At 45.6% G+C, this 13,321-nt stretch overlaps 1 protein-coding gene across 1 annotated transcript in view; it reads left to right on the top strand.

Moving 5' to 3' along the window:
• The window catches only part of inpp5jb (inositol polyphosphate-5-phosphatase Jb), a 101,479-nt gene that overhangs the window by 58,642 nt on the left and 29,516 nt on the right, over positions 1 to 13,321 (top strand). Inside the window, exons 4-7 of the mRNA XM_070887926.1 lie at positions 5,855 to 5,963; positions 8,132 to 8,248; positions 11,914 to 12,089; positions 12,560 to 12,671. Coding sequence (XP_070744027.1) covers positions 5,855 to 5,963; positions 8,132 to 8,248; positions 11,914 to 12,089; positions 12,560 to 12,671 — 514 coding nt within the window. The remainder of the gene's footprint in view (positions 1 to 5,854; positions 5,964 to 8,131; positions 8,249 to 11,913; positions 12,090 to 12,559; positions 12,672 to 13,321) is intronic.

Raw genomic sequence — 13,321 nt, 5'->3', positions numbered from 1 at the left:
CTGCTTCTTCTAACAAGTAAAGCTTATTCCCAACTAATATTAGTTTGACAAGCAGTGCTTCAGACATGGGATTTAAGTTTCTGATCATAATGTTTATTTTGTACCATATTATGTTTTTCAGAAACAGCCCAAATAGAATCATACAGCACAGAAGGAGGCCATTTGGCCCATCGTGCCTGTGCTGGCTCTTTGAATGAGCTATGCAATTAGTCCCACTCCCCTGTTCTTTCCCCACAGCACTGCAAATGTTTTCCTTTTCAAATATACATCTAATTCCCTTTTGAAAGTTACCATTGACTCTGCCTCCACCACCCTTTCAGGTGGTGAATTCCAGATCAGAACAACTCATTGCATTAAAACAATTCTCCTTGAGTCGCTTATGGTTCTTTTGCTAATTACCTTAAATCCGTGTCCTCTGGTTACCGACCCTCCTGCCATACTTCACATGTAAGAGGCAATTCCTTGGTTCAGTAGACCCATCATGTGAAACCAGCCTGTGCTTTTCCATTGCTTCATTTTAATAGTAGGAAAATCAAAGGCTACGTGCCTGTGATTTCCTGCAGTGAGTTTCCCGCTGGGAGTGCAGAACCGCTCCTGTAAGGAATTAGCTTTGAAGTGCAATCACTGTGTTGTGTTGACAAAAAAACACTCATTTTGCTCGCTGCAATGTCCTGCAAACAGCAATATCAGTCAATTAATTTTTTAATGGTGTTGCTTCAGGGAATGTTGGCCATGACATCAAGAAAACTCCCTACTTTCCTTCATGAAGTTCCAGGGGATCTTTAATATCCACCTGTACAGGTTTAACATCTCATTTCAAAGCAGAACCTCTGCCAATGCACTATTGCCCCCACAATGTCAGCCTAAATGATGTGCTCAAGTCCTGAAGTGGGGTTTGAACCCACAAACTTCAAGCTCAGAGGCAAGAGTGCTGCCAGTCACTGCCTTCAGGATAGAATATTTTTTATATAAAGGAATAAACAAAAAGCAGATGCTGTACATCTGAAAAAAAAACATAAAAATGCTGGAAGCATTCAGCAGATCAGTCCATGGCTGTGTAAAGAACAGATAAGTTATTGTTTCGGGGATGGACCCTTCATCTGACACATCTGACAAGATATTCATACCTGAAGTGTTAACTTGTCTGTTCTCTCTGCAGGTGCTGATTGACCTGCTGAGTATTTCCAGCATTTTCTGTTTTTGTTTTAAAAAGGAATGTCAGGAATAGAATTCCCTGTTATTTGTAGTTCTTTGAGGTATTTCCAACTCTGAGTTATTTATGAGGCTGATGGATTCAGCTGCTGCCATTTTCAGCACCCAGCAAGCTCCCTCCCACTGTTTTTATTTTGAGCTTGATTTGTCGCTTCTGATGTTAGCGCACTTCCTGATGTTTGGTTTGTGCGCATTGCAAGTCATGTTAGAAGCTGCCATTACACAATGCCAGACTGAATACATAAATATGACACCAGATGCATTTTAGGTGGGAGTGATGCTGATTATAAGAAGCAAAGACAAAAGCAAAATACTTTGGATGCTGGAAATCGGAAATAAAAACAGAAAATGCTGGAAAAACTCAGCAGGTCAGGCAGCACCTGTGGAGAGAGAAACAGAGTTAACATTTCAGGTCGATGACCTTTCGTCAGAACTGGAAGCGGTTAGAGATGTAACAGGTTTTAAGCAAGTGCAGAGCCAGGGAAAGAGGGGAGGGTCAGAAAGAACAAAAGGGAAGGCCTGTGATAGGGTGGAAGGCAGGAGTGATTAAATGACCAAAGGGATGCTGGTGCAAGGCGAAAGGAGATGGTAATGGGACAAGTAAAGAAACAAAAGATGGGTCTAGAGGAGGTGAAAATGGGAATATCAGAATCATCTTTCCTCCCCTCCTCTTTCCTTGCCTCCGTATTTACTTAAAACCGGTTACATCGTTAACCTTTTCCAGTTCTGACAAAATGTCACCGACCTGAAATGTTAACTCTGTTTCTCTTTCCATAAGAAGCAAAGGCTTGGTCCATCTGAAACAACAGGATATTTCTGACCTATTTGTAACTCGAATATATTAATCCATTATAGTCCTGGCCAATATTTATCCCTCAGTCAAGATCACGAAAACAGATTATCCGGTCATTATTGCATTGCTATTTGTGGGAGCTTGCTGCGTGTAAATTGGCTGCCGCATTTGCTACATTGCAACAGTGACTACACTCCAAAAGTACTTCATTGCAAAATGCTTTCTTTCAAATTTTATAATCTAAATTTTTCTGATGCTTAACATTTTGTTTGAGGCTATTTACTCTCTGGTGAAGAGCAGACACCAAGATTTCTCCATAATGTATTTCTGTCAATGCTAGGGCAGGCTGGTGACAAAGCTCTACCAGTGGCTTCTTTGGCTGATCACCACAAGGCATGTGACAGCAGCCCAGGGACAACACCACACATTACCTGCTCCCTGTAGATAGATGCACCTTCTTTCCTGGGTTGCGATCTGAGTGGAGTAAGTGGAGGTTAAGGGTATGTTTTCCTGTTGTATGATTCTATGTGCTCAACCAGCAGTACCACTGTGCAACATATTTCCAATCTTGCTTTGTTAGCAGGTGGTTGAAGATGTTGAGAAGGAAGCAAGGGGTTGCTTTATTATAACATCCAGCCTGGCGGCGCATCCTGTATCTTTCGCCTTCACATACACATTTCTGTCTTGAATAGCAGGTTGTCTGTCATGTCTGGAAATCATAGAATCATACAGCACACAATGAGGCCATTCGACCCATCATACTTGTGTTGGCTCTCTGAAAGAGCTATCCAATTAGTCACACTCCACTGCTCTTTCCCCGTAGTTATGCAATTTGTTATTTTTTATGTATATATCTACTTCCCTTTTGAAAGCTACTATTGAATCTGCTTCCACCAGCCTTTCAAGCAGTGCATTCCAGATCATAATAATATGCTGTGTAAAAGATGTTCTCCTCATCTCCCCCCTGGATTTTTTGCCAATTATCAATCATTATATTTGCTGGAAAGTTGCCACATTCTTCCCCACTCCCCATTTATGCTCTGTGAATCTCCCGGCACCACGTCTTCACTACTTCCCTCAGTGCAGTGCTAAGGGAGTGCTGCACTGCCGGAGATGCTGTTTTTCAGATTAGATATTAAACTGAGGCCCCATCTGCCCTCTCAGGTGGATGTAAAAGATCCCATGGCACTATTTGAAGAAGAGCAGGGGAGTTATTCTGGTGTCCTGCCCAACATTTATTCCTCAAGCAACACCTTAAAAAGAAAACATATTATCTGGTCATTATCACATTACTGTTTGTGGGAGCTTGCTGTGCACAAATTAACTGCCATATTTCCTACATTACAACAGTGACTAAACTTCAAAAGTACTTCATTGGTTGTAAACCGCTTTGGGACGACCTGAGGTCGTGAAACGTAGAAAATAAGAGCAGTAGTAGGCCATTCGGCCCTTCAAGTCTGCATTCAATATGATCATGGCTGATCCTCTATCTCAACACTATATTCCTGCTTTTTCGCCATACCCCTTGATGCCTTTTGTTTCTAGAAATCTATCTCCCTCTTAAATATATTCAGTGACTTGGCCTCCACAGCCTTCTGTGGTAGGTTCACCACCCTCTGAGTGAAAAAATTTCTCCTCATCTTGGTCCTAAATTTCCTACCCCGTATCCTGAGACTCTGACCCCTTGTTCTAGACTTCCCAGCCAGGGGAAACATCCTCCCCGCATCCAGTCTATCCAACCCAGTCAGAATTGTGTACATTTCAATGAGATCCCCTCTCATTCGTCTAAACTCTAGTGAATATAGGCCAAGTCGACCCAATCTCTCCTCATATGACAGTCCTGCCATACCAGGAATCAGTCTGGTGAACCTTTGCTGCACTCCCTCTATGGCAAGTATATCCTTTCTTGGGTAAGGAGACCAAAACTGCACACAATACTCCAGGTGCAGTCTCACCAAGGCCCTGTATAACTGTAGTAAGACATCCTTGCTCCTGTACTCAAATCCTCTTGCAATGAAGACCAACATACTATTTGCCTTCCTAACTGCTTGCTGCATCTGCATGTTTGCTTTCAATGACCGGTGCACAAGGACACCCAGGTCCCTCTGTACATCGGCACTTCCCAAGCCATCACCATTTAAAGGCACTATATAAATGCAAGTCTTCCTTTTTTTTTCCTTTCTCCTGGTGAAAGTATCTGAGCTAGTGCATGGGAATGAGAAAGCAAGTGATGCAGGGAATGACATTGAGGGAGTTGGGGTAGTGAAACATGGGGCCGTGTCTTACTCCAGTGATTGTTGTGTGGCGTTGCCTTCATCAGTCCCTATCTTGTCATCATCCTTTGCTCCCTTACTGCTGTGATGCAGAAAGGATGACATAAACTAAGAATATTCGAGGATAACCCCTTGAGATTAGGGTGACAATGAAGAGTGAGGTCCTTTTCTGATTCTCTGCTGTTTCACAAGGATGCCAAATGGCAATTGTTTGGATCTGCTCTGCTCCACCAATCTACCTATCTACCAGCCCGATAGACTCCTCCTTATAGGGAGTCAGCTCTCCAATGTCCAGTCAGTCTCCTCTGGATTCCTGCCTTTCATTGACATTATGTGCAAGTGCCTATTGTAACTAGATTCTGATAATTAGGTGAAGCCGAGGGATCTCTCTTAGATGTAATAGATCTCCTGGTAGCACCCTGTTAGAAGGTGGAGGAAGGGTTTTTAAGGTCCTGCAAGCAAGTAATCCCTGTCAGGGGAGTTGACAACAGTTATTATAAGATATGGAGCTGGTGAACCCCTGAACCACAGTGCGGTGTGAAAGATTATTAATGCAGCTATTCATTTTAGAAGGTGAACAGTGAGCTTGTTTCCATGGTGCCCAAGGGACAATGGCCTGTCTGTTACCTTGCCCGTCTTCGTCAGGTCATTTATGCTGGTCTGCTGTTCTGCGGGTGAGAAATCTGGCATTCAGTGCCAGTGCCTCCTCTCTGCAAGTGACATGTGAGGCACTTTTCTGAGGTTTCGTCCCATGAACACCAGCAATCTTTCTCTACTTTGCTGCAGTTCATCCAGGAGTGTCGGAAGGCCAGCCTCATTAAAATTCTTTCCCACCTCCTTCCAATGCCCTGCTGCCTTCTTCGGTGTGCTTCTGCATGTTCTTTCTCTTGTAGATAGTCTTTAAAAGTGCCACAAGAGCTCACACAGGTACCTAACAGTCAACTCAGTCTTGCAAAAGGTATACCATTTACCTGCTGCTCCTCCAGCCTTTTGCTGAAATCTTAAGCCATTCTAGGATTTTTAACGGGTGCACTTTAAATTCCACGCCCCGCCCCGCCCCGCCCCAGCGCAGTACTCCCACAGATATGCAAATGAGCCAACCCCATGGTATATGGTCGGGTCAGCGCTAGAGTAGATCGACAGTAGTGCAACATTAGAGCAAATGGTCATGTGCCTCTGGTACCTTACCCAAGTGGCCATTCTTTATTTGTGAGACAGGAGAGACAGTGCCAGCAACCATGGTGGCAGGTGATGGGATCTCAGTTGAGCCCAATCCTGTCTCATCAAATATCCACATTTTGTCCAGCAAGAGTCACTGGATAGTAATCAATGGAGGGAACTCTGGCTGATTTGACTTTCCTTTCCTAGCTGAGTGGCATCAGGCTCGGGTATAATGTCCACCCGCAGTTGAATAAGCCACGCATCGAGAAAAGTCGCCTGTAAGAGCCTGTAAAAGGCTGACAGCAGCTATAGATCCACACTGTAGCAGAGGGACCACTTTGAGGAGAGGAAGACAGAAAATTGGGAAACAAGTTCTTTAAAAAAAATTGCTGTAACAATATTTTTGTGTTTGAAGTTTGCAGGAAGTGAACTCAATGATAAATAAAAGACTGAAGGATGCCATCTTCACTGACCAATGGAGTGAGCTCTTTATGGATGCACTTAGTCCCTTTGGTTATGTGTTGGTAAGTTTTAAAAATATATTAAAAACTGTTACAAGGATATAAGCCCTTGGTAACCAGGTACCCATAATAATACTCGCCGAAGCAGGAGGACCTTATTGATTTTCCTTTGATATTCTTTTCTTTCCTTCCTCGCTGCTTAATGACTCTTTCTGGGATAAGTCCCATGGACACCAGCACCATCTGGTACTTCACCCAGGAGGCCAGCCTTTATGTGTGAGCCTGAACTGTGAAGGTCAGCAGGCTACACAATAGTGGGCATCACAGCTGACTTAGATCTTGTCCTCGCACATTGCTCATATACACATTTCCAGCCAGGAACATTGGATAATGATCAGAAGAGAAACTCTGGCTTTTTTCCCCACAACCGTAACCCGCAGGAGTTTCTGAAGTTCATTGGAGCTTGTCAACTATCATCTTTATTCAGATCAACTAACGTAGCACAGATTGGGGTAGATCTTAACATTGTAAAATGGATGATAGCACTTGACAGCCCGGTTTACCAATTTTTATTTCCATTGCCTTCAAAGGAAAGCTTTTCTACATTCCTCATTGAACCATTGAACCAGGGTTAGTTCGATGGTGATAGACGAGTGAGGGATATGCCGGGTCATGACATTCGAGATTGTGGTGCAATGCAATTTTGCTGCTGCTGATGGGCCACAGCACCTCACGGATGCCCAGTTTTAAGCTGCTTGATCTGTTCTTAATCTATCTTACTTAGCATGATGCTAAAGCCATCCGACACAATGGAGGATGTCCTTAGTGTGCAGATGTTCCACTTTTACCTATAGCCAGAGTATCTACACCAATGGCATCTCTTCCCACCTTTCTGCCTACCATTGCCTCTGAATTCCTCCAAGTATCTGTCCTTGGTCCTTTCTCTTCCTCATCTACATGCTCTCTCCCTTGGTAACATCATTCAAGACAAGCGGCCAGTTTCCACATATTTAAAAAAAAAAATAATGAATTCTTTGGATGTGGGCATCATTGGCAAGGCCGGCATTTATTGCCCATCACCAACGCCACCAGAGGGCAGTTAAGAGTCAACCACATTGGTGTGGAACTGGAGTCACATATAGGTCAGACAGGGTAAGGACGGCAGGTTTCCTTCTCTAAAGGACATTAGTGAACCAGTTGGGTTTTTATGACAATCTGATAGCTTAATGGTAACTTTGACTGATACCAGCTTTTTATTTCCAGATTTCTTTTAAACTAAATTCAAACTCTCAAACTGCCATGGTGGGCTTTGAACTCACGTTCTCTGGATTATTAGTGCAACCTCTGGATTACTAGTCAAGTAACATAACCACTATAATGCCATACCTGTGGTAACACACAGTTCTCGACCCGCTACTTCCTCTGTCCTGTCAGACTGCTTGTCCGACATCTAGTGTTGAATGAACTGTAGTGTCCTCCAACTAAAAATTGGTAAAACTGAAAAGCATTGTCTTGGGCCCCCAACATAAACTCCTCATTCTTGCCACTGATTCCATCCTTCTCCCGAGTCACTGTCTCAGACTGCATCCGCCTGTTCACAACCTGTGTCCTATTTGAAAGTAAGCTGAACTTCCGACCCCATGTTCTTTCCAACACAAAGATCACATCTGTAACATCACCTGATTCCGCCCCTGCCTCGGGTCACGTGCTGCTGAAACCCTCATCCCTGCCTTTATCACCTTCAGACTCAGCTATTCCAATCTTCACCTAACCGGCCTGCCATCCTTCCCCCTTTGTAAACTTCAGCTCAACCAGAACTGTACTCCCTATCTCTATGACCTCCGCCCCCTAAACTATCCGTTTCTCTGGATCTGGCCTCTTGACAATCCCTCCCTGTCTTCCCCCCCCCCCCCCCACCATTGACAATTTTGCTTTCAGCCACCGAGGCCCCACACTCTGGAATTCTTTCCCTAAACTCCTGCGCCTCCCCACCTCCCTTAAGACCCCACTTGAAAACTGCCTCTTTGACCAAATCTTTGATCACCCCTCCTAATAGCTCTTACTTGGGCTCGCCGCCCATTTTTGTCTAGATTACACCTCTGTGAAGCTCCTTAGGTGATATTTCTGCGTTAAAAATGCCATATAAATGAAAGATGTTGTTTTTGTAATATAATATTGACTAGCTATTGCTGTGTTCTAAAGGTTGTGACAGCCTTTCTCCACTTGTCTAGGTCACCTCTGAGAGGATGCAGGGGCAGCTGCTCTTAGTCTTTGCCAAGTACTACCTCCTGCCGAACCTACAGGATATCCAGACCGACTGCACCAGAACTGGGCTTGGTGGATACTGGGTAAGCCTCAAAATCCTGACGGATAGAAATCTTGTAGAAAATTGGTAGAAATTATGTGGAACATTTGGAGGAATTGTCTGACCCTTCCCCACAGCACTAAGAATCCTCATCATCTAATCATGATCAGTCGGGTCAAAGATGGTGTTGTGGTGACCACTATGTACAGTTCCTCCTGAAGGTGCTGGAATACAGTGCCAACGTCCTTTCAGTACCTTGCCTAAGCGGCGATCCTTCATGTGTGAGTCTTGTTCTATGAGGGTGAACAGGCTACTCCATGCTGAGAATATCACAGTCAAGTCTGTTCTTGTCCTCAGCTGACATAAGGAAGAGGTCTCAGGACAGCAATTGAGAACAGCCCTGAGACAAAGCAGCCCACTTGATCGGCAACCCATCCACCACCTTAAACATTCACTCCCTCCACCCCCGGCATACCGTGGCTCCAGTGTGAACCATCTACAAGATGCACTGCAGCAATTCGCTAACGTTTCTTCGGCAGCACCTCCCAAAACCATGACCTCTACCACCTAGAAGGACAAGGGCAACAGGCGCATGGGAACACCACCACCTCCAAGTCACATACTTGGAAATATATCACTGTTCTTTCATCGTCGCTGGGTCAAAATCCTGGAACTTTCTCCCTAACAGCACGGTGGGAGTACATTCACCATACGGACTGCAGTGGTTCATGAAGGCGGCTCACCACCATCTTCTTGAGGGCAAATAGGGATGGACAATGAATGCTGGCCTTGCCAATGACGCCCACATCCCATGAACGAATTTTAAAAAATTATCTTCTCCAGAACTCATAGGTCCTGAGGCCAACGCTACTACCATCGGTTAAGTCAGCATAAACAAGTGATCTAACCTGGGCCTTGCCTCGCACTCTATATGACTCAGTAACGCACAGTACTGGCGTGTGCAGTTACCACATGCACTGTGAGGTAAGCTCTAGAAACCTGAATGTAATACTAATACTGCATCTCATCATCATTATAGGCAGTCCCTCGGAATCGAGGAAGATGCTTCCACTCTAAAAGTGAGTTCTCAGGTGGCTGTACAGTCCAATGTGGGAATTACAGTGTCTGTCACAGATGGGGCAGACAGTGGTTGAAGGAAAGAGTGGGTGGGGAGCCTGGTTTGCCGCACACTCCTTCTGCTGTCTGCACTTGATTTCTGCATGCTCTCGGCGATGAGACGAGGTGCTCAGCGCCTCCTGGATGCGCTTCCTCCATTTTGGGCGGTCTTGGGCCAGGGATTCCCAGGTGCTGGTGAGGATGTTGCACTTTATCAAGGAGGCTTTGAGGGTGTCCTTGAAACATTTCCTCTGCCCACCTGGGGCTCGCTTGCTGTGTAGGAGTTCTGAGTAGAGCGCATGCTTAGAGAGTCTCGTGTCGGGCATGCGGACGATGTGGCCTGCCCAGCAGAGCTGGTCGAGCGCGGTCAGTGCTTTGATGCTGGGCATGTTGGCCTGAGCGAAAACACTGACGTTGGTGCATCTATCCTCCCAGTGGATTTGCAGGATCTTGTGGATGCAGCTTTGGTGGTATTTCTCCTGCGTTTGAGATGTCTGCTGCATATGGTCCATGTCTTTGAGCCATATAGGAAGGCGGGTATCACTACTGCCCTGTAGACCATAAGCTTGGTGCCAGATCATGGTCTTCAAACACTCTTTTCCTCAGGCGACCGAAGGCTGCACTGGCACACTGGAGGACCTGCATCTACCATTAACTAGCAACCAAGTGCTGGTTATCAGCTGATTACATCACACTCGTTTGTCATTCACTGTGGCCTAAAAATTTATCTCGGGCGGTGGTGCAGAACAGGCGATATCGGATTGGCCAACCGTTATACGCAGCGGCCGACTGCAATGGAGCTGAGTATCAGGTGTTGTGTGTAATGGGCGTTCGATCCGACACTGCCCGAGACGAATTTCTAGGTCTGTGACTTTACAGACCCCAATCACCACAATGGCATAGCTTCCAGAATATTACCTGCCCCTCCCCCCTCCCCCCCCAACAAGGAAAAAAAACAGCTCCATGACTCCCACGGTAAACATCACAAACACATTCATTCTGCAATCAGTGCAGACAGAGATTAGAAAGCAACTGGAGGTTTATGTTGGGAACCTCTCATTGAGATTACTGTAATCACCCCAGCTCCGTTATAACCATTCGTGTTTATTTTGTGTATTAGGTCAGAAGCAACTCATTGTGCTGCTTGTTCACATCCTGCCCACATTGTTCATAGTGTCGTTTGATATCAGAATCAGCTCATTATCCGAGATGTGAATAGGAACATATTCACTAATTACTGTCTGCAGACGGTTAATCTAGTCTGTGACGCAGATTTGACAACACCGTGCTGTTTGCACAGGCCTTGCTCAGAGGGAAATGACATGTGACTGCATGTGTTTGACAATGTATATGTCTGGGTGTCCATGCATGCCTCAATGGATGTGAGTGTGTGCGTAGATCTCAATTTTATCCTGAAGCTGAGTTGGTGCAGGAAGCAGAATGTTATCTGTCATCCCAGACTCACTGTCTGTCACTCTCTGGGCCATGTTCCGTCATCCCGTGACTCACTGTCTGTCACTGTTGGTGAGTGGATCATCAGTAGAGGGGCATAATTTGGGATGGAACCTTTACATGCCATCAGAAATCCCAATTGAGGGAGCAAGCCTTCTGCCCACACTTCCCAAAGTCTGCAGCCATCTTTGGAGGGTGTCTGAGGGACATTCCCAGGCTCCCCCAGGAATTCCACCTCAGCATACCATCTGACAGATTCACTGGATCCCACACTTGCTGGGAGCTGGCATTGATTCCGTATTGGGTCTGCTGAAAGCCCCAAACATCTTAGAGGGCAAAGGTAATCAATCTGAGACTGGGGTTCATTACCCAAGAATGGTACAGGGAACTAAGATTTTTATTACTTTTAATATTCAGGGGCCTCTCTGCCTACCCTCCGAGTTTTTTTATTTTTATTTATTTATTCACAGGATGTGGGCGTCACTAACAAGGCCAGCATTTATTACCTATCCCTAATAGCCCTTGAGAAGGTGGTGGTGAGCTATCTTCAGAGTCAACCACATTGCTGTGGGTCTGGAATCATATATAGGCCAGACCGGGTGAGGACGGCAGGTTTCCTTCTCTGAAGGGCATTAGTGGACCAGATGAGTTTTTATGACAATCCAGTAGTTTTATGGTCATCATTACTGATATCAGCTTTTTATTCCAGATTTATTTCATTTACTGAATTTAAATTCCCCAGCTGCCGTGGTGGGATTTGAACTCATGTCTCCGGATCATTAGTCTAGGCCTCTGGCATACTAGTCCAGTGATATAACACTATGCTTCCCGTAGTGGCAGAGCTCTGCTCTGATTTTCTTTAGGGCCAGGTGTGCAGCCCCTCTGTTTCACCTCTACAGGTGCAGGCCACCTGCCCTGAACATTGACACGACCCTGAGATTTGAGATGGGGCCAACGGGTTGAGCAGCCAGTGGTCACAAATCCCATTCTGCCACACTTCCAGTGGCAAAGCATAATCCCAGCATTTTTGGGCCCTGTGCGCGCACACTCAGCAAGAGGCCTGTGCAATGGTTCCCCGCTCTAGTGCGGTACTGCAATGGCCACGTGAATGACTAATCTTTTCTCAATATATTGCAACAGGGGAACAAGGGTGGTGTCAGCGCCAGGCTGTCTCTGTGTGGTCACATGATTTGTTTCCTCAACTGCCACTTGCCGGCTCACATGGAGAACTCTGAGCAGCGGATGGGCAACTTTGAGAGCATCCTACAGCTGCAGCAGTTCAACGGGCCCATTGCCAGTGGAGTCCTCGACCATGAGTAAGTATCAACTTCATCCCTTGAGCTAAATCCTTTACTGTCAGAATCCACCACCCTTTTGGGAGAGCAACAGATTTTAAGGAAGCTTTTGAAGATGAGGCAGACTCGACGCACTGAATAGCCCCCTTCTCCACTATTCTATGATTCTATATTAGCGAGGTAAAGGTTTGGGTGAGAATTCTAGGCTGGAGCGGAATGATGGCTGTAAGTTCTGCCATTGACCGTGTGCAGGGAAAGGGTGTGGGGAACGTACAATAGTGCAGACTGAGAAGGCCCAAGGATTTGAGCTGGAGTAATTCGCAGAGATAAGGTGGGGTAAGGCTGTTGTGGGACGTAAAAACAGGGATAAGGATTTTGACATTCTAAAGAGTGTAGGAGGAAAGTAAGATTGATTTCATGGAAGAGGGAGGAGTTTAAGGAGGAGCTCTGGTGAATCGTAATCGTTTTCGTTGTGTTGTGTTTTTGTACAGTGTTGTGTTCTGGTTTGGTGACCTGAACTTTCGAATCGAGCAGTACGATATGCGTTTTGTGAAAAGTGCCATCGAAAGGAACAAGCTGTGCATGCTGTGGGAGAAGGACCAGGTAGGATCAATAAGGCAAACACTCTTCTGGGGCATCTCAAACCGAGCACCATGGCATAACTCATCTGAATAAACAGCCTCACAAAATCTGGCACAAGATTTGTGTGCCATTGTGTTACTTGCATTGCATGTTCATGAAGCAAGTGGCCCAATTAGTGCAACAACAACTTGGCTTTATAACGTGCCTTTAATGTAGTTAAACGTCCCAAGGCGCTTCACAGGAGTATTATGAGACAAAAAAATTTGACATCGAGTTGCATTAAGTAGAAATTAGCGCAGGTGACCAAAAGCTTGGTCAAAGAGGTATGTTTTAAGGAGCGTCTTAGAGGAGGTAGAGAGGCGGAGAAGTTTATGTAGGGAGTTCCAGAGCTTGGGGCCTCAGCAACAGAAGGCATAGCCACCAATGGTTGAGCGATTATAATCAGGGATGCTCAAGAGGGCAGAATTAGAGGAGCGCAGACATCTCGGGAGGTTGTGGAGCTAGAGGAGATTACAGAGATAGGGAGGGATTTGAAAATAAGGAGGAGAATTTTGAAATCAAGGCATTGCTTAACCGGATGCCAATGTAGGTCAACGAGCAAAGGGGTGATGGGTGAGTGGGGCTTGGGACTAGGAAACGGGCAGCCGAGTTGTGGATCACCTCTAGTTTAC

The sequence above is a fragment of the Pristiophorus japonicus genome, chromosome 8, assembly GCF_044704955.1.
Source record: "Pristiophorus japonicus isolate sPriJap1 chromosome 8, sPriJap1.hap1, whole genome shotgun sequence".
Taxonomy (NCBI): Eukaryota; Metazoa; Chordata; class Chondrichthyes; family Pristiophoridae; genus Pristiophorus; species Pristiophorus japonicus.
The sequence above is the reverse complement of the archived record's forward strand: the minus strand, read 5'-3'. Positions and strand labels throughout refer to the sequence as shown.